At 42.7% G+C, this 19018-nt stretch overlaps 1 protein-coding gene across 3 annotated transcripts in view; it reads left to right on the top strand.

The window, feature by feature from the left end:
- Positions 1–19018, top strand: part of EFNA5 (ephrin A5) — a 292701-nt gene that overhangs the window by 237836 nt on the left and 35847 nt on the right. For all 3 annotated transcript variants that reach the window (XM_069592648.1, XM_070292425.1, XM_069592649.1), the window contains one exon: positions 2046–2338. In XM_069592648.1, the coding sequence (XP_069448749.1) occupies positions 2046–2338 (293 nt within the window). The remainder of the gene's footprint in view (positions 1–2045; positions 2339–19018) is intronic.

Raw genomic sequence — 19018 nt, 5'->3', positions numbered from 1 at the left:
CAGTCAGCAGCAGATCAAGTCCTTAAATCCTGTTCTACTCACTCAAAATAAGTAGCTCTACCACTGTTAGCACAGTGTGTTTCAGAAGGGAATCTCGACTTTGTCGATGAATGTTTAGCGTCCAGAGCAAAGGTACCAGCATTCACAACAACCTGTCAGAGGTCCTCGATATGTTTGGGTGCCACACTTTAAGGAGAATACTGGCAAGCTAAAAGCTGTGAAGAGCGTCGAAATGCTAGAATAATGAGGAGAAGAAAACTCTATCAGAAATGAACAAAGGATTTTCAAGTCTGGAGAAAGGAGGGTACAGAGACACAGCTGATGTCTCCGAGTGGTTTATGGACTACCTGGTGAAAGAGGAATGAGATTTGCTCTTTGCAATCTCAGGCAGCAGAAGTAGGACCGCTGGATGGAAATCACACAGAGGGAGATTTATGCTTAATATAAGGAGAAACTTGCTAACATCTAGCAATGTCCGAAAATGGAAGAGACTAGCTCACCATCACTGGGAAGTGTTCTCCCTGAGACTGACGTGAAGATTATATGACTTTATGGGCGCTGTATTTCAGCAGTAATGTAGTTTTATCATGACCCTCCTAAGGGCTCAGAGAAGAATTTCCTCACTAGCTAGAAACAAGGGGGTTTTGTGGCCTTTGCCACCCTGATTTTAGAAAGTTGTGTACATAACAACTCCTGTTTCACGCACCGCTGGGTCCTGGGAAAAGCTGTTCAGTTGATGGGGAAAGGCACCTTAGTTAAAACGAATAAGCAAAACTTTTCTAAGATAAGAATTGAAACAGACACGGGGGTGTGTGCAGTGATGTGTGTGTGTGTGCGTGCATATATTTAACTCTTTCAGGATGGGGTGGCTGTGGTTTTGCTCTTTGCATTTGACTTGTTCTTTTCCCTGCTTCTCAGTCCAGCCCTTTTAGAACACAGCCTATGAAATTTAAAGAAATAAGGGGGAAAGTCATTTGACTTAGGTGGCTTCAACTTAATAGGGAAAGGAGCAGGGCATCAAAACAGAGAGTGGCTAAAACAAGTTTGTGACAAAGCAGATTTTCTAAGAGAGACACCTAATTCGGATCCAGAGTCTCCATTCTGGGTCTAATTCAGGGGCTCATTGCTTCATCATTATGCCTTTGGGTTTAATTTGCCTCTGAAGTGGAAGTGTTCTAGGAATTTAATTTTCAACTTTTAAACTTTATGATTGTAATTCTCTCAATTTTATCCCTCTCATTTTCCACATTTTGCATAGGAAATGAAGGCTCTCAATTATAACAAATACCATTTATTCTTTAAATTATTCAAAAACATTTATTAAATGAAACACTGCTTTAGAAATATGAAAAGTTTGCTTCAATATATATATGATTTTACCAGTGAAAGGAAAACAGTCCATCAGTATGTTTAATAGTTAAAGTGAAAGTGAGGTGCTCCATTGGCAAGGTATTTGGAATAAATACAGTGCAAGTCCTCTGGAGAATGGCTTGCTGTTATTTAAGATTTGGAACAGCAACATGTCAAACCACGCTTCAAATCATCAGTTCAGTTCAGTTCAGTCAGTCGTGTCTGACTCTTTCCAACCCCATGGACTGCAGCATGCCAGGCCTCCCTGTCCATCACCAACTCCCAGAGTTCACCCAAACTCATGTCCATTGAGTCAGTGATGCCATCCAGCCATCTCATCCTCTGTCGTCCCCTTCTTTTCCTGCCTTCAATCTTTCCCAGCATCAGGGTCTTTTCCAGTGAGTCAGTTCTTCCCATCAGGTGACCAGCTTCAGCATCAGTCCTTCCAAAGAATATTCAGGACTGATCTCCTTTAGGATGGACTGGTTGGATCTCCTTGCAGTCCAAGGGACTCTCAAGCGTCTTCTCCAACACCACAGTTCAAAAGCATCAATTCTTCCTCAAGTCATGCGGCCCCAAATAAACACTTGCTGCAATAAATCTTTTTAGCCAGAGCATGATTAAAGCCTTCCCCGCCGACTCCCAGCAGGCGCCTCTCCTCCCTGAGTAACCGCATGGCTCTCTTCCTCCCACAGGTTCCAGAGGGGCGACTACCACATCGACGTCTGCATCAACGACTACCTGGACGTCTTCTGCCCCCACTACGAGGACTCCGTCCCGGAAGAGAAGACGGAGCGCTATGTCCTCTACATGGTGAACTTTGACGGCTACAGTGCCTGCGACCACACGTCCAAAGGGTTCAAGAGGTGGGAGTGTAACCGGCCTCACTCTCCAAACGGACCGCTCAAGTTCTCTGAGAAGTTCCAGCTCTTCACACCTTTTTCTCTAGGATTCGAATTCAGACCAGGCCGGGAATACTTCTACATCTGTGAGTACACAGCGATTTGTGTGTGTGTGTGTTAGGGGGCAGCTACACGAAGCCAGACTAATTTTTTTTTTTTTTTTAAGCCATGTTTCAGAGAATTGCAGAGAGCTGGACTCTGCCTTACGGATGTCTCCTTGTAAATGCATACACCAGGATCCCTTGATACATTAGCTGGAAATTGGGAGCACAAATTAGATTAAAGACACAGCGCCTCTCCCTGTATGAAGCTGCGTGTCAGCCTGTTCAGCGAACCACTGCTGACTTGTGTTTCTTTTAAATGAAAATTGCTAGGACTTCCCCAAAGCTCAGGAAAAGAAAAAGAGATTCCTGAAAGAAAAATTAAGGGAAATAATTAAATCCACATAGCTTGAAGTCATCGGATTTCTTATTCAGGTGTCAGCAATAGCCTTTCACTCATGCACATGTTCAGGGGGGAAGCCAAAGCTCCCGCACATGTCGGCACGCTGACGATAAATACTCTCTTTGCACCAAGGAGAAAAGACAATTATTAAGAGCAGCTGTGTCTTTAAACAGGAAAGAGCGTGAAGAAGTGTCTAGAAAGGGTTCCCAGGGAGCTGGTATAAGTGAGTTTCCCACCTGTGAGCGTTGAGAGACTCTGTCCTGAGAGAGCTCTAAAACTTTCCCCGCAGACCTGTATTAATCACATGGCTATGGCCTTGTATTGTCCTCCATCCCACACACCGTTGCGTCTCCAGGCCACATGCTGGTCATAGTAACACTTCTCAAGCTTCACTGTGCACAGGTCACCTCGGAATCTTGCCCTCAGGCAGATTCTGATTCAGGGGGTCTTTGGTGGGACGTGTGATGGGGTGTTTGGAAAGCTGCCGGTGGTGCTGCTTTGGTCCATGGACCATACTTGAGTTAGCAGGGTTGTAGGAATACCCAAGTCAGGCATCTTGCTGGGTGCCTGGACTTGCCTTTAACTAGTATCAGATATTTCGTGCAAGTCGCTCAGTCGTGTCCAACGCTTTGGGACCCCATGGACTGTGCAGTCCATGGCATTCTCCAGGCTGGAATACCGGAGTGGGTAGCTATTCCCTTCTCCAGGGGATCTTCCCAACCCAGGGATTGAACCCAGGTCTCCCACACTGCAGGCAGATCAGATATTTGAGCCATCCGGGCTTTCCCAAGTGTTCTGTCGGCTGAAGATAATAAATGTTTAGGGTACTTTGATCTAAAGGACGTGTGCTGACCAGCTTTATCATGGCTCAGAAATTTGGTGGTGAGGGGGTGGGGTGCGAAATGAAAAGACACTCTCTGTCCTCAGAGAGCGACCGTCTCATGGGGGAGCAGACGTGTAAGCCGGCAGTGGAAATGAGCAAGAGCTGAAGGCCGATGAGTTGCCGGGAGCCGTGGGAACCAGGGGAGGCAGGACCTCACCTGCTTGGAATGACCAGGAAGTGCTGAGCCAGGCAGGGCCTCCCCACGTGCTGAGCTGCTTGTCACTGCAGACGAGATAAAGAACAAAATGTTCCTGGTTTTCTGACTCACTGCTTCAACCCCAGTGTCCTCCCCCGCAACCAGAGCCTCACCCACACTTTTGAAGTCTACAAGGATTTCTAGCTCCTCTTCTCCAGAAAACAGAGTTTTCTAATAAGCCGGATTTCCCCCTCACAAGGGCACTCTCACTTATATTGGAGTTGAATTTAAAGAGGAAATTGAACAGTACCAGTTTTATTATTTCAGTACATACTTCAGTCGTTAGTCATGAGAAAACATGTAAAAGTCTTGATCGTTATCTCACATTCAACCCATAAAATAAGAAAAGGAATATTGAGTCCCACAGATGGAGGAAACGCTAGCACACAGTGGATCCACACGCTCTCAGGCCGCGGGCTCTCGCCTCTTGCTGGTTTTTTAACTTTGTGAAAGAATCTCATTCAGCAAATGAGAAAGAGGAAAAAGGAAGACTTCAGTTGTGGGACAGCAACTCATTAATCGCCCAACTTTAAAATATCATGCTGATGCAAAAGGGAGCTAATGCCAGTTTCAAAATTTTCATACAGTTGCTTAGATTAGCCAACAACTGCAAAAGCAAAAAAGCAAAAATGAATAGAGAACGCTAAGATGGGAGACATACTCAACAGATAAATGGTTGATTGCATGATTATTAGAAATTACAGAATCCACTGAGGTTCATAAGCAAGATGTTATTATTCAAATACACCCATGGTGCTTATGACTGGTTTTTCCTCATTTGTGGTTAAATTCAATATTTCACTAAAAATCATTATGTGTCTTCTATAACATTCATTTAACAGAGTCATTTAACTGTCAAGGGCTCCTGTCAAAGTAATTGTTCAAAATGCTTCAAAATATCAAGAGCTTCTTTGCTGTTCGGCTGAGTTTAACCTGAATTACTTTTTTTAAAATGAAAGGTAAAATAGCACAAAATTAGCAGCAAAAAGATGTTCATTTACAAGAGGTGCAGTGGCCTGGTCGTTGGTTAAATTGAATTTTCAACCAGGTTTTAGAACCAGAAGTGCTTCCTTCCCTGTCTTTTTAGTAGAAAAGGGTTTCCTGTCTTCCTTTCACTGCTCAGAGTGGATGTCTTGCAAATGTTTCATATACTGTGGTCGTAATTAAACCAAAGGATTCTTAGGGGAGGGCTGGCCCTCGGTTGAATTTTCCTCTCTCCTAATATGCGTGGAATGAACATGATGATTGGGAAACGGCTCTTTTCACACTTATTACCTTACAAGGGGCTCTAACTGCTGATCTCAGGAGCCAGTCTGACTGCCCACTTGCCATTTTATAAAATGTCCTTACTAGGCTGGGGGCATATTTCAGCTCCTCAAGGCCTGAAAATCCCTTCCAAGTTTTCCAAAAGAAAAATGCAAGCTATACAGCATTTTGGCAGTCCTGCTCAGGATGCTGGAGGAAGGCTCAAGCTCAGTGGCAAGTGCAGAGGCCCAAGATTCAGGTCAGGTTTGGACTGGGGCGAGGGCAGGGGGAGAGGAATATTTCATAACAGGAAATCCACCACACGACTTCGATTCGGGACACCAATCGGAGTGTTCTTATCAAGTTCTGCTTTATTTCCTCCTTAATTTCTCTAAGTTATACAAAATTAAGAAAATACTGTAGTTGGAAATAGCTCATGGGGTTTCCTGTCTATGTTAAAAATAAAAATATCCTTCATGGGTCTGGATCCTTTATTTGTCCCAAGAATGACTGCACCTCGGCTTCCTTTCCGTGGGAACGGGCAGTCTACACTAAGTTGTTGGAATCGCCAATAACTGGTCAGGCAAACCAAGCCTGTCTTCTCAATTGGACAATTACTGTTTTTAATCTACAGTAAGAGTTTGACACATTAGAATAGAGAAGGTCACTGTTTTTTCCATCAGTTTATCTACAGATTTGCAGAACTGCCCGTCAACAGGTGATGGCAGTAGTCTTTTATATAGACTTCCTAAGGCAAAGAGTTATTTTAGAAACTTCAAAAACACTCCCTTTAGAAATGATTCTCATAAGCAATAACCATGAGGACATGTTTGAAAGAAGTTTTGTGTGGCTATTTTTAAATCAGACCAGGCAAGGGGAATAAATAAGGGCACTGTAGGTTATTTCATAAGTCAATACAACCGCTGATTTTGAATGTCCTCTTTGATAAAGCGAGGAAAACTGAGTACTGAATCCTTGTCTTGACCTAAGTAGGTATATGATCTTGGGTAAATCATCTAATCTCTCTGGATTTTGAATTCCACATCTGTAAAATAATGAGCCTGTGATACATGATTTAAACTTCCTTCAGTTCAGTTCAGCCGCTCAGTTGTGTCCAACTCTCTGTGACTCCATGGACCACAGCATGCCAGGCCTCCCTGTCTATCACCGACTCCCAGAGTTTACTCAAACTCATGTCCACTGAGTTGGTGATGCCATTCAACCATCTCATCCTCTGTCATCCCCTTCTCCTCCCACCTTCAATCTTTTCCTGGAATCAGAGTCTTTTCCAATGAGTCAGTTCTTTGCATCAGGTGGCCAAAGTATTGGAGTTGCACCTTCAACATCAGTCCTTCCAATGAATATTCAGGACTGATTGCCTTTAGAATGGACTGGTTGGATCTCCTTGCAGTCCAAGGGACTCTCAAGAGTCTTCTCCAACACCACAGTTCTTTGGCACTCAGCTTTCTTTATACTCTGACTCTCACATCCATCCATGACGACTGGAAAAACCATAGCTTTGCATAGACCGATCTTTGCTGGCAAAGTGACGTCTTTGTTTTTAATACGCTGTCTAAGTTGGTCATAACTTTTCCTCGAGGAGCAAGCATCTTTTAATTTCATGAATTTCATGGCTGCAGTCACCATCTGCAGGGATTCTGGAGCCCCCCAAAATAAAGTCAGCCACTGTTTCCACTGTTTCCCCATCTATTCCCCATGAAGTGATGGGACCAGATGCCATGACCTTCGTTTTCTGAATGTTGAGTTTTAAGCCAGGTTTTTCACTTTCCTCTTTCACTTTCATCAAGAGGCTTGATGAAAACTTCCTTGAAGCGTTAATATATCATAGGGTCCATGTACTAGGGTGGACTTAACATTGGTAAAATGGCCTAGCGCAAAGCCTTACTTAGTAGGTGTTCAGTAAATGCTAGTGAAAGAGATATTTTTAGGGGAAAGGAGTGGAACCATGTACTAGAATCACCGAACCAGCTCTGCCTCAGCCACCCAACCGAGCCCCGTGGTGTGTGGTCTTGACTAGTGCGGCAGGCTCCTGTCTGTTTACACCACACACACACACACCCCCGCCACATCACTGCACTATTATACACACACACACACCACATCACTGCACTATTACACACACACACACCACATCACTATACTATTATACACACACACACACACGCCGCATCACTGCACTATTATACACACACACACCCCTGCCCCATCACTATACTATTATACACACACACACACACCACATCACTGCACTATTATACACACACACACCCCTGCCCCATCACTATACTATTATACACACACACACACACCACATCACTGCACTATTATACACACACACGCACCACATCACTGCACTGGTGCACACACACACACACACATGCCGCATCACTGTGCTATTATACACACACACACACACACACACACACACCACATCACTATACTATTATACACACACACACACACGCCACATCACTGCACTATTATACACACACACACGCCACACACTGCACTATTATACACACACACACACCACATCACTGCACTATTATACACACACACACGCCACACACTGCACTATTATACACACACACACACGCCACATCACTGCACTATTATACACACACACGCCACACACTGCACTATTATACACACACACACCACATCACAGCACTATTATACACACACACGCCACATCACTGCACTATTATACACACACACACGCTACATCACTGCACTGGTACACACACACACACACACGCCGCATCACTGTGCTATTATACACACACACACACACGCACGCACACGCACACACACGCTGCATCACTGCACTGTTAAAGCGCTCCAGTGACTTCCTGTCTGGCCAAGACAAAGTCCGAAGTCCAAACCTGGCACCCGAAGTCCTCCGAGGCGCATCCGCTTGCACCGCGGCGTCTGGGGCTCCCCCTGCTGCCGGCTCTGCGGGCTGTCTTGCTCCAGCCGCCCCGCTCCCCTTCCCTGTCCAGCACCCTGACCTCAGGGCTGTGGGCCTCTATGCCCTCCTGCCGGAGGCGCCCATCCACCTGGCAGCCACCTCCCTTGCTCTCACTTAGTTTGTTGTTGTTGTTCTCAATCGCTCAGCCGTGTCCGACTCTTGGTGACCGCATGGACTGCAGCCCACCAGCCTCCTCGGTCCATGGGAATCTCCAGGCGAGAATACCGGAGAGGGTTGCCATTTCCTCCTCCAGGGGATCTTCCCAGCCCAGGAATCAAACCCGGGTCTCTTGCATTGCAGGTATATTCTTTACCAACTGAGCTATGAGGGAAGTCAGTGAGAGACCTACAATAAGGAAAATAGATACCACTTTTTAAAAATGATACTAAAAAGGCAGAGAATTCTAGCGTTTGCCATATCTAAGGTATAGCTGATCTCCTTCAAAAGAAGATACATGCAGTAAAGACAGTGGATAGTCAAAGCACTCAGATGGAAACCAGAAGTTTCTGAGACATTATTAGGCAACACTCTTCCTAAGCTTCTTGGCAAGTAAACTTGGATACATGTGGTGCTTTAGCTTTACCCCTTTATAACTGATAACGGTGATAGAAGTATGGAGCTCGTCAATTTCCAGAAGTATGGAAAATCTCATCAATGAAAAGAACTTTCATGGAGCTGAAGCTGTCTGCTCTGGTCTTTTTGGTATATATATATATATATATATATATATTAATTAGAAAGAAAATCATGAGGACTGTTTATGTTATTATTAACACCATTCTTAAATCCATACTTGAATGCATGTGGTTAACTGCTAGTTCTCTGCTTTATGTTCTTTAATTAAAAGTTTATAGTCTTAAGCTGTGAAGTAATTTTAATATGTACTATACAGTTTTTTTTAACTGACCAAAAAAAAAACCTAAATTCTGAAGAGATATCTTACTGAGATGATCAAGATAAGTTTCAGAAATCATTTGATTGTACAAGTTAGTTACAGACTGTCCTTTACGAGGTGTAGCAATATTCAGGCAATCCAGAGAATACCAACATAGAGAAAGCGCTTCGCTTGCCAACTGGAAATGTTCCAGAGGCTTATTTACAGGTGAGCTGTTTGGAACTTAAGAGTGCTGTTTCTTCCACAAGTGTTTCTAAAATCAGGCAAGCTCTCCATAATGTGGAAAATCTGTTGAACCATAATATTGATTTAAACCTGTATATTTTAAGTCAAAAATAGTAGAAAGTAGCACATAGAAGTGTTGATCATTGTTTAACGAATAAATACTGCAACAGTAAACAAAATGGAACAAAAAAGCAATTAAATTCTGTCTTAGATGCTATTGTTTGAGAAAAGGAGATAAATTAGAAGCATTAGGTTTCGCTGCAGCCACTGCAGCAGCTCCCTAGTTTCTTAGTAAGTTGTTTTGTTCATATGCTGGGGGTTATATCAAAGCGGGGGGGGGATATATTACATCAAAGGAGAGGGTGGATCATGGCTTAAAACACAGAATAGCATGGACTCTAGTGAATGTACCCTTGGGCTCAAATCCCACTTCTACATTCTTAATTGCTATGTAACTTTGGGTAACTTAACCTCACCAAGCCTCACTTTTGTCATCTGTACAATGGGTGTATAATAATAGTTTATTATCAGAGTCAATCTTACTTCCAAGGTTCAATTAAAACAAATTTTTTAAAGACAAGTTGACTACCAAAAGGATGGCTTTGATCAATGTCCAACAAATTTTGCACCCTTTGAAAAGTTACAGCAAGCTGAATAGCCCTGTTTGACATTTTAGTTTAATAAAAGAAAACCTCACAAATACCTTGTAAAAATTCACATTCTAAGTCCATGCACTATAGTGTGAAGGAATAGTATGCCAGGATTACATGTGCCTAAGGAAGTCTTCATCCCTCTTCAGAGGTCTGGTTTTTCAGCAGCTTACTTTAGTAATCTACATTAAGAATTATTTTGGTCTTGACAGTTCACATGGATCTGCCTTTTTTTCCGAGTTGTTCTCACTGAAACAGAAGAGTGTCAGAATGGCATGTGTATCAAAGCAGGAGGTAATCTCTGCTCGCCTTTTGCAGTCTTGCTCTTGCATGCAGGGTGACCTGTGAGCCCAACGTACTTTCTTAAAGTGAACAACTCGGTCCTTGCTTCAGTGTCAGGGTGTGTCTCTGTGCACTTTTGCTTTTATTATGGAAAAATGTTTTTGATTACCGGCCTTATTTTAGCACGAAAGGTTCTAGCACATACTTCAGCTGAGATTCAAGGGTCTTATAACAAATTTCCAGGGCTATGGTCAAATACTAATTCATCTGCTGAATTTTTTTTTAATTTTGTAGACTCAGATAATGGCATTCATGAGGCATATTTATTTTAACAGGGAAGGAAGTTAAGGGTAGTGTTAGGGAATCGACAAATTTTAATATTTTCTAAAGTAGAAGATAATGAATATGGCACAGACATCAAATAGTAATTGCTCAGATATAGATACAGAGTATATCTTAGTTGCTAAAATTTAGGGTTTTTTCTTAGATTTTAAAAAAATGTTAATGTACAAATGAAACAGTTTTCCCCCACTTAGACACTAGAAGTTTGTCTGGGGTTCTATCAGATTTCTGTCTGAAGATAGTCATTATATTCCCTTTGTATGCTTCCAGAGGTCTTCAGTGAACCTGCAAGAATGCACCTTTTTATTTAGGAATGAGCTTAGAGAATTGGATATGTTTCAAGTTGTCCCTAGCCATCTTTTAGGAAAGCTTGAATGGCTTTCAAGGGCTCTTTAATGAAGGTTAAGTAAAGAACCTAAAACAGGATATTTAGAGACTTCCAGATATTCTTCTGATTTAATTATGTTTCTCTTATGAAAATGGTAGTTTGTTGCCGGGTTAACCTTCTGAACAAGCAAGAATGCTAGGTGTCCGCGTGTCCACTCACACGTGGCTGGAGCGTGGAGCCTTTCCCCGGCTTGTTTTACCTGGTCTGAGTAAAACCCAGGGTGCAGGAGGCAATTAATAGCAACAAAGGATATTTAACGGCACTTTATTATTTTTAAAATTCTTGCCAGTGTCATTTGATTAAGTGGGGAGAATTTAAAAAAGAAACGTATGCCCCATTAAATGACTAAAGGGTGAGATCCTGTTAAAGAGAATCAGAGAAATTGGTGCTGGGTTGGTGAAAAAGGAAACTGGGGCAGACATCACTGCCTAATAGATTTTGACTTTGGGACCGTTCTTAAAGTTCGCAGAGGGAGCCTTAAAAGCTCTTGAATAATTGGGGCTTGATGGCAATTCACGGGATCAGCCATAAGAAGCAGGAGGCTCATAAGAATTCTTCTCATTGCTTGAATTTTTCAAAGACTGCGACACTCAGATAAGAAGCTCAAAAACAAAATAATTTGTGTTTCTTTTAAGAACTTGAAATGCTACATTACGAGATAGAGCCGGGGGTGGGCGGGGGCTGGGACATGTCGCATTCTAACCTCCTAAAGGGGAGGAAGGAATCATGTCACCTTTTGCTTCCTTTCACCCCACTGAGACTAAATGCTGATGTGGAAATGGATGAAAGGATTATTCTTTCTAATCCCTAAATGTCAGAAGTGGCCGCCTCTCCGAGAAATAACGCACCTGATTAATTGTGTAATTTCACAGGGAAGCGCTAATTCTCAGCCTTATAAACATGTAATGTACTCATTTGGTTTCCGAGTTAACTGAAAACAGTTTAATGAGCTGCCGTACCGTGTGTATGTGCCGTGTTACCCAGAGCAGACGCCGGGAGACAGGGGAATAACACGCCAGTGACGCTTGGAATAACAGTGTTTATACCCCATTGACTTTGGGTTGTCAGCATGCTATTCTCTGTGTTTCCCTTAGTAACTTATTAAGGCAGCTGAACTCCAGTGTGCTGGTGTCTAAGTGTCATTTGTTGTAAATTACACAAGCATGCACACACCAAACGCATAGTCAATCTTCAGCGACCAAAAAAAAAAGCATTTCCTCCTATAGACAACCAAAATATTCTCCATGAGACGTGCACACGGAGTGAAAGGTGACTCTCAACATGGGGCGTGCTGGCAGAACAGTATCCTGGCCTTCCGCTCAGAAGAAATGCTCTTTCTGCAGATTTTCTCCTCATCTATTCGTGCTCTATTTTAACAGAATGGTCGTGTAACTCTTGGTTTGAAAGTTGTCAGACAGCCTCACAGCAGGCTTATATTATCTACAGAGTTCTTTATGAGGAAATATAAATCACCACAAATGAGACTTTTCACAGCCAGAGATATGTAGAAATTTGTGTCAGTGCTTTGCTGGCTTGCTGAAAAATATCTCTAGGCTCCAAAGCTCTCTCACAACTCATCCCCTGCTCTCTACCCTTTTGGGAAGCAATTCTCAAAACTTGAGATTTATGGTCCAGAGAGCTGATGGTGGCTATAAAGTTTTCTATTTTCTCTTTTCTTTAATATTAATGCAGAGAACGAGGCATTATCATTCATTATTTTAGTTCATGAGTATCCTGTGGGCCTGAAATATGGTTTCTGAGGATGGCTTACCTCTGTTTAATGGGGGGGATATGTGGACTTTGGCAACAGGCTTCTTTTCCATCAGATATTTTTAGGCAGGTGGTAGAAAGTCTGCTTTAGGAACAGAACTTTAGTGTATGGGCTGTATCCAGGTTTGGTTTTAAAATGTAAATCTTTACAAAATATTAATTCATTTGGAGCCCCAACAGTTAAAAGTCATGAATTGGAGAACAGCCAGCCAGTCTATTATTGTTAGGAACTGGAATTTCAGTATCTTTTTATGGAACTATTTTCAGAGATATGCAATACTTCCAACTAGTTTTTATCTACATTAAGGTTGGGTAAGTTTTAGTTTATAGTTAGCACTCCCTTTTGCACCCAGATCTTTAAAAACAGTATTTCTGAGTCATTAAGAAAGAATATATATAATGTTTTTAGTTTAACTCTGCCCAGATTACAGTAGCTCCAATATCTGCTTTCTAAGGGAAATTCTTTTTTTTCCCCACACTTTTTAACACACTTTTTTCAGTCAGTTTTCTTCCTAAATACATGATCACAAGCTCTAAGATCTGAGTTTGTGACGTTTCCCTGGATGTCTTGCTGATCTGTTTCAGTGAGTCCTCAATCTTCAATTCAGACCATCTTGCTTGATAGTAGGCCTTATTTAAGGGCTTCCCTTGTAGCTCCATTAGTAGAGAATCAGCCTGCAATACAGGAGACCCGGGTTTGATCCCCAGGTTGAGAAGACCCCCTGGAGAAGGAAATGGCAACCCACTCCAGTGTTCTTGCCTGGAGAATCCCATGGACAGAGGAGCCTGGAGGGCTATAGTCTATGGGGTCACAAGAGTCAGACACGGCTTATCTACTTAGATTTATATTTAAGGAACAAATCTAAACAAGGAGTGTAAAATAGAGGACAAACACATAACTAGGTGACTTTTTTTTTTAACTTTAAATAGAGTGCTTAAAGGTCTTGCTATATACACTGCGAGTAGTTTAGTTTAGTCAATTTTGAGACCATGTAATGAATATTGTAGTGATTTAAATAAAGTTTAGAGACTTTTTTTTCATTAAAAAAAGAGAAGATTGTGTCAAGAGGAAGATGCATGTGAAGTGCTGACTTGCCAGGCCAGATGGAATTCAGGTCCCAGGGCTGCGATACTATCCAACTTTAGTGAGCCACCTGCATGGGGGGTGGGTAGGGGCATAAAAAAGCAGCCTTTTGCCAAAGACTTACTCGGACATTGACTGATAACTGCTCCCCTAAAACTTGTGATAATCATGGTGATAGTGACTTAGCATTTATTACAAGTTTGCTATATGCCAGGCACTGTATCAAACACTATACTTGTCTTAACTCATTGAATTCTCATCTATAAAGTGGGTACTATTATTATCCCCATTTGACAGGTGAGGAGACGGAGGCTGAGAGTGGTTAAGTAACTTGCCTGAGGTCATGTAGTCAGCAGTGAAGTCAGGATTCAAACCCATGCAGTTTGACTTCACGTCTAAGCTCATTACTCACTTACGTCATGAGAAATGCTTTCAAAGAAGTGAAAAAGAGGCAGGTTTGAAGCGCCCTTGGCAAGTCATCATGTACGTGCCATCTGCACCCTGGAACTTGAGGCAAACTCAGCTCTAAAAATGGCAAATGTCACGCACAGTGAGGGATGTGATCCCTGAGTCACATGCTAGGAGGTTTACGGGTTTGTAAAACAAGGTAGAGGGTTACTGAAAATGATGACATAGTAAAATGTCACCTAGTCTCCCTTCTTCCACTGGAATGAAGACACTGAATGATTCGCAAGACTCTTGAAAGTTCTGCATCTCTTTGGTACCCTGAATCGTTTTTTCAGAGAATGAAATTTGATTAACAGAATCGATTGCGCAGTGTCGGCGCTGGTGGATGTGATACAGAGCGTCATGAGCCACTGCCTCAACAGGGCAGCTTGTCAGCAGGTCATGGGGGGACCACCTGTTGCCTTCCCTTGTCCTTAAGCTGCACAGCGGCCGCAATGACTATTTCCATTTTGTGAGTTGTGTCTGCTGTTGCTATCGTTGTTATTTGAAATGCACGGAGAAGGCAATGGCACCCCACTCCAGTACTCTTGCCTGGAAAATCCCATGGACGGAGGAGCCTGAAAGGCTGCGGTCCATGGGGTCGCTAAGAGTCGGACACAACTGAGCAACTTCCCTTTCATTTTTCACTTTCATGCATTGGAGAAGGAAATGGCAACCCACTCCAGTGTTCTTGCTTGGAGAATCCCAGGGACGGGGGAGCCTGGTAGGCTGCCATCTATGGGGTCGCTCAGAGTCGGACATGACTGAAGCGACGCAGCAGCAGCAGAGCCTTTCGCAGACTTGGTTATCACACGTTTTTGCAAATTCAAGAAAAAGGAGCAGAGATTCTATGAGAAGAAGGGCCACCTGGAGGACTTGCAACACTTGCGATCTGTAGCAGGAGGTTCAGGAATTGCCGCAGGCATGGGCTGCCCCCAGACTTTACACAGAAGGTACCCCAGCTCTGATTCTCAGTGGTGGTCGTCAGAGCCAGGGTGGGCAGCCCACAGACCTCCAGAGAACAAGCTTCTCGCAGCCCATGGGATTTCCTCTCTGACCTGCCTCCGGCTCCTGATAAGGAAATCAGGACAGCAGAGACTCTGGGATCAGTGACAAGACGGGGCTGACTGGCATGGAAGATATTGGAAAATACAGCTGGATAGGTTGAGCCAGATTGTGGAGGGCCATTATGTCTGATCTGAAGAATTTGGAACTTACCTAGCAGGCAGTGTTTCTTTTTAGAATCTGTGCGTTTTCCCTGCTTCTGGAGGGAAAACTCACTTGGGCCTTATCATATAACCACACTGAAAGAATAAATCATGCAGGCTGGTTGTCCAGTATCAGCCAGCAGGCAGTGCACGCTCATCCGCCCCACGTGTTTACATGTGTTGTCTCATCCATATCTTATCTCCGCTGTGTGTTCGGTGCTGGCATTACCCTCATTTTACAGATGAGGAAACCAAAGACCCACAGGTCACATAACTTGACTGGAATCGCACTGTTCTGGTGCAGTGATGGCCGCCGTTGAGCGTCCCAACTCCACCGTTCATGCTCATAGCTCTTTTCCATGAGTGGCAAGTAACGTTTGGAAGCTTATTGCATAAACAGTAGCAGTGCTTATGAAAAAACTATTCCCATCTCTGTTGTTTCTGTATGGTCTTCAGCTTGTTTGCTATAGCTGCAGAGTTTTAGGGTTTTGTTTTTTTTTCTTTACATAAGGTTTACAATTTTTTTTCAATTCAAAAATTTTAAATTTAAAAATTAAAAAAAATTTTTTTTTAAAAAAACCCCGCTCTGGTTGCTGAGCGTGGGGACGGCTCTCCCATTGCGGTGCACGGCTCCCCGTGGCGGTGGCTTCTCTCGCTGCCAAGCAGGGGCTCCAGGACATGTGGGTTCTGGTAGCTCTGGCGCGTGGGCTCAGTAGTTGCCGCTTATGGGCTCTAAACACAGGTTAATAGTTGTGGCACACAGGCTTCGTTGCCCTATAACATGGGGGGGCCCCTCCAAACCAGGGATTGAACCTGTGTCTCCTTTTATCAGCAGGCAGATTCTTTACCCACTGAGCCACCGGGGAAACCCTGCGTAAGCTTTCATGATGTTTTGTGAAATCACTAAATCAATAACATTTTCTGGATTACTAATTTTATCAAATAGCTGAATTTCTGGCCTTTTGATGTGATGTGTTAGTTTATTAGTGAAGTCCACTTTAGAAGATTTATTGTAGCTCTTTCCTAAAATATGTGTATTAAAAATGCTATACAAATCCATTTTGCTTGAGCCGTCAGTCCTTGTACATCATGAAACTCGTAGAACATCTCCAGGGGCTACAGAAGGATAGATTTCAGTGTCACGTGCTCTTTCCTCGTTAGTCCGCCCCTCAGCGCTCCCCGAGCTGCGCTTCCCCATCAGGCAGACGGGAGGGCACCATCAAGTCACAATGGACAGTGCTCGAAATCTCTGTCTTCCAGGAGCTCACAGTCCAACACGAGAAACGTATATCCATGAAGATGATAGCAAAAAAAAAGAAAAAATCGCTAGATGGACACTGTTCATAGAGAGAGAGAGAAGACTTCCTGAAAAGGAAGACGGTAAAGATGTGACCTGCAGTTTTGACAAGGTGGAATTCGGGTCTCACGGCCTGAGATCCTGCCCTAAGTTGAGTCACCCACCTGCGTGAAGGGTACAAATGCAGGCTCTTGGAACCCACGTCCAGAAAGTCTGACTCATTCAAGTTTATGAGGTTGCAGTAGGAGATTTCATTTGCAATACGTGCTCCAGAAATTTCCCCTGAAGGTGATATTTGTGTCATACTTAGGGAACGCAGGCTTAAAGTAAGAGTAGGTCGGTCTGAATTCGAGACATAGAAGAAGGAGGTATTGGAGGATTTGAGTGAAGGAAGCCGCAGCATCAGTGTTGAGGAAAGGCAGTCTTTGTTATATGAAAGTTTGTTTAAACCAGGGAACTCAGAGAGAGGGCACGCTAGTCCTGGTCTAAGATCAAGACTAAGATAAACTAACACTCTGGGAGTAAAGCCCACTCACCGGGGTCATAAAAATTCTTCCTACTGTCTTACAAAGCGAACTGTCTCATTTGCTTCATCCATAAACAAGATGCAATTTCAACCAGGCTGATGCAAACAAGAACCAGGTAACCCTTTGGGGTTTTTTTTGTATTTCTTACGCAATTATAAAAATTTTGTCATAAAATGTGTTCCTTTTGCAATGTGGTAACCTTTGTAAAGTGAGGATAAGAATCATAAAATCATATAAAAATAGGGAAACAGGCATGATATCCAGTGATAAGAAATATTCATTTTGGACCAAGAGTTGAGAAGAAAAGTGTGTGCCTGGGGAGGAACGAAAGAATAGTGAGCAGTTTTGTAATTTTCTGTGAGGTTTTTGGAAGGTACATTGAAGAAGTGGGTGCCTATTGTCTGAGACCCTTCCTGCTTGTCAATTTATGTTTTCTTCTCTCTGATGCTCAGTTAGAGTCTGATGAAAAAGGAGTATATCTAAACGGAGTCGAGATTCGGTTTGGATGAAAGTTCAACGGTGCTGTCTGTTTAATCACTATTTACTACGTCCGTATTGAGATAGCAATTTTTTAACTTTTTGGCTGCATTATGCAGCGTGTGGGGGTCTTAATTCCCCAACCAGGGATGGAACCCGTGTCCGCTGCCCTGGAAGCACAGAGTCTTAGCCACTGGACTGCCAGGGAAGTCCCAGCAATCATTTTTTAACTGCATAATATATTCTGATTCTTAGGAAATAAGACCATGATTTAATAGGTGCCTTTAAAATATATTATTAAGTGTAGAAAGGCAGATGAAAATGAGGAGATCTGGGTCTTGAGTCCATCGCTTCTTAGGTGTGTTAATTTGGGCAGGAGGCTTCAAAGCCTTGCCCTCAAATTTGCTATAGACAAATGAGTTAAAGTGCTAGTTTAATAAATGGTATTCTTAATATTGATATTTGAAAGGCAATTAATTACTTTCTGAGTTTCTGTCAAAATTAATGGTAGCTACCATGACAAGTTTTTATGGGTGCTTTAAATTATACATTTACATGTGTCAAAAATAGTTCCTCTCATCCACTAGTTTGAAATACACTGGTGATCAGAAATAGCTGACTCTCATTTACTCACAAGGGCATTTTTCTCACACTCGTTGCAGAATCAAATATGACGAAAATGTATTAAATCAGTTGACTGGGGTTCGTTCAGACTGTTCTACACGGGTGAAGAGGCAGAAATACCAGTCTGTCACTTAGAGAACCATTCTTTGGGTCCCATCCAAGTCTGCAGTGGTCAGTTGAATTCGTTCAAAATATCTTCCAGAGGTAACTAGAAAATTGCTTTACCATTAGCAGGTTTTATGCACCGGTTCTTGTTTTCTGTTTTTACCTCCATAGAGTCTCATTCCTGAGAAATACAGAGAAATGCTCTTTTCCTAAATTGAAAAACTCAGCTGTGGTCTAAATGAAATGGGATAAATTATCTTTTTCACAATTATCCATTAAAGGAAGAATTAGGATTAATATTAATCACAGATGTTTCATCAAGTTTTATTATCAACCAGGTTGACTGCCAAAGTGCTTTCTGGAAGACATTCTCTCTCCCTCCCCCACCTGCTACTGAGAACAAACTGTTATTATGGGTCCTTAGATAAAGATTAATGGTTTTGGCAATTTATTTGAGGAAATCTGTATTTTACTGTGCGTTCCACTTCAGCCCAAGGCATCTCTGAAAAGCACGGCTTGTCAGCTCCTTGATAAAATTGCACAATGAAGACACAAGAGAGCATAATCCATTCCACCGTCAGAAGCAGATCAGTAAGGTTTATGTCACCTGACCCATAGTTTTTTAAATTCTGGCAAGCCTTGTTTATAGATAAGCAAAGTGCCTAATCTAATCTTGGTATACGAG

This window comes from Ovis canadensis, chromosome 5, assembly GCF_042477335.2.
Source record: "Ovis canadensis isolate MfBH-ARS-UI-01 breed Bighorn chromosome 5, ARS-UI_OviCan_v2, whole genome shotgun sequence".
NCBI lineage: Eukaryota > Metazoa > Chordata > Mammalia > Artiodactyla > Bovidae > Ovis > Ovis canadensis.
Note: the sequence above shows the minus strand (reverse complement) of the source record. Positions and strands in the feature narration are given on the sequence as shown.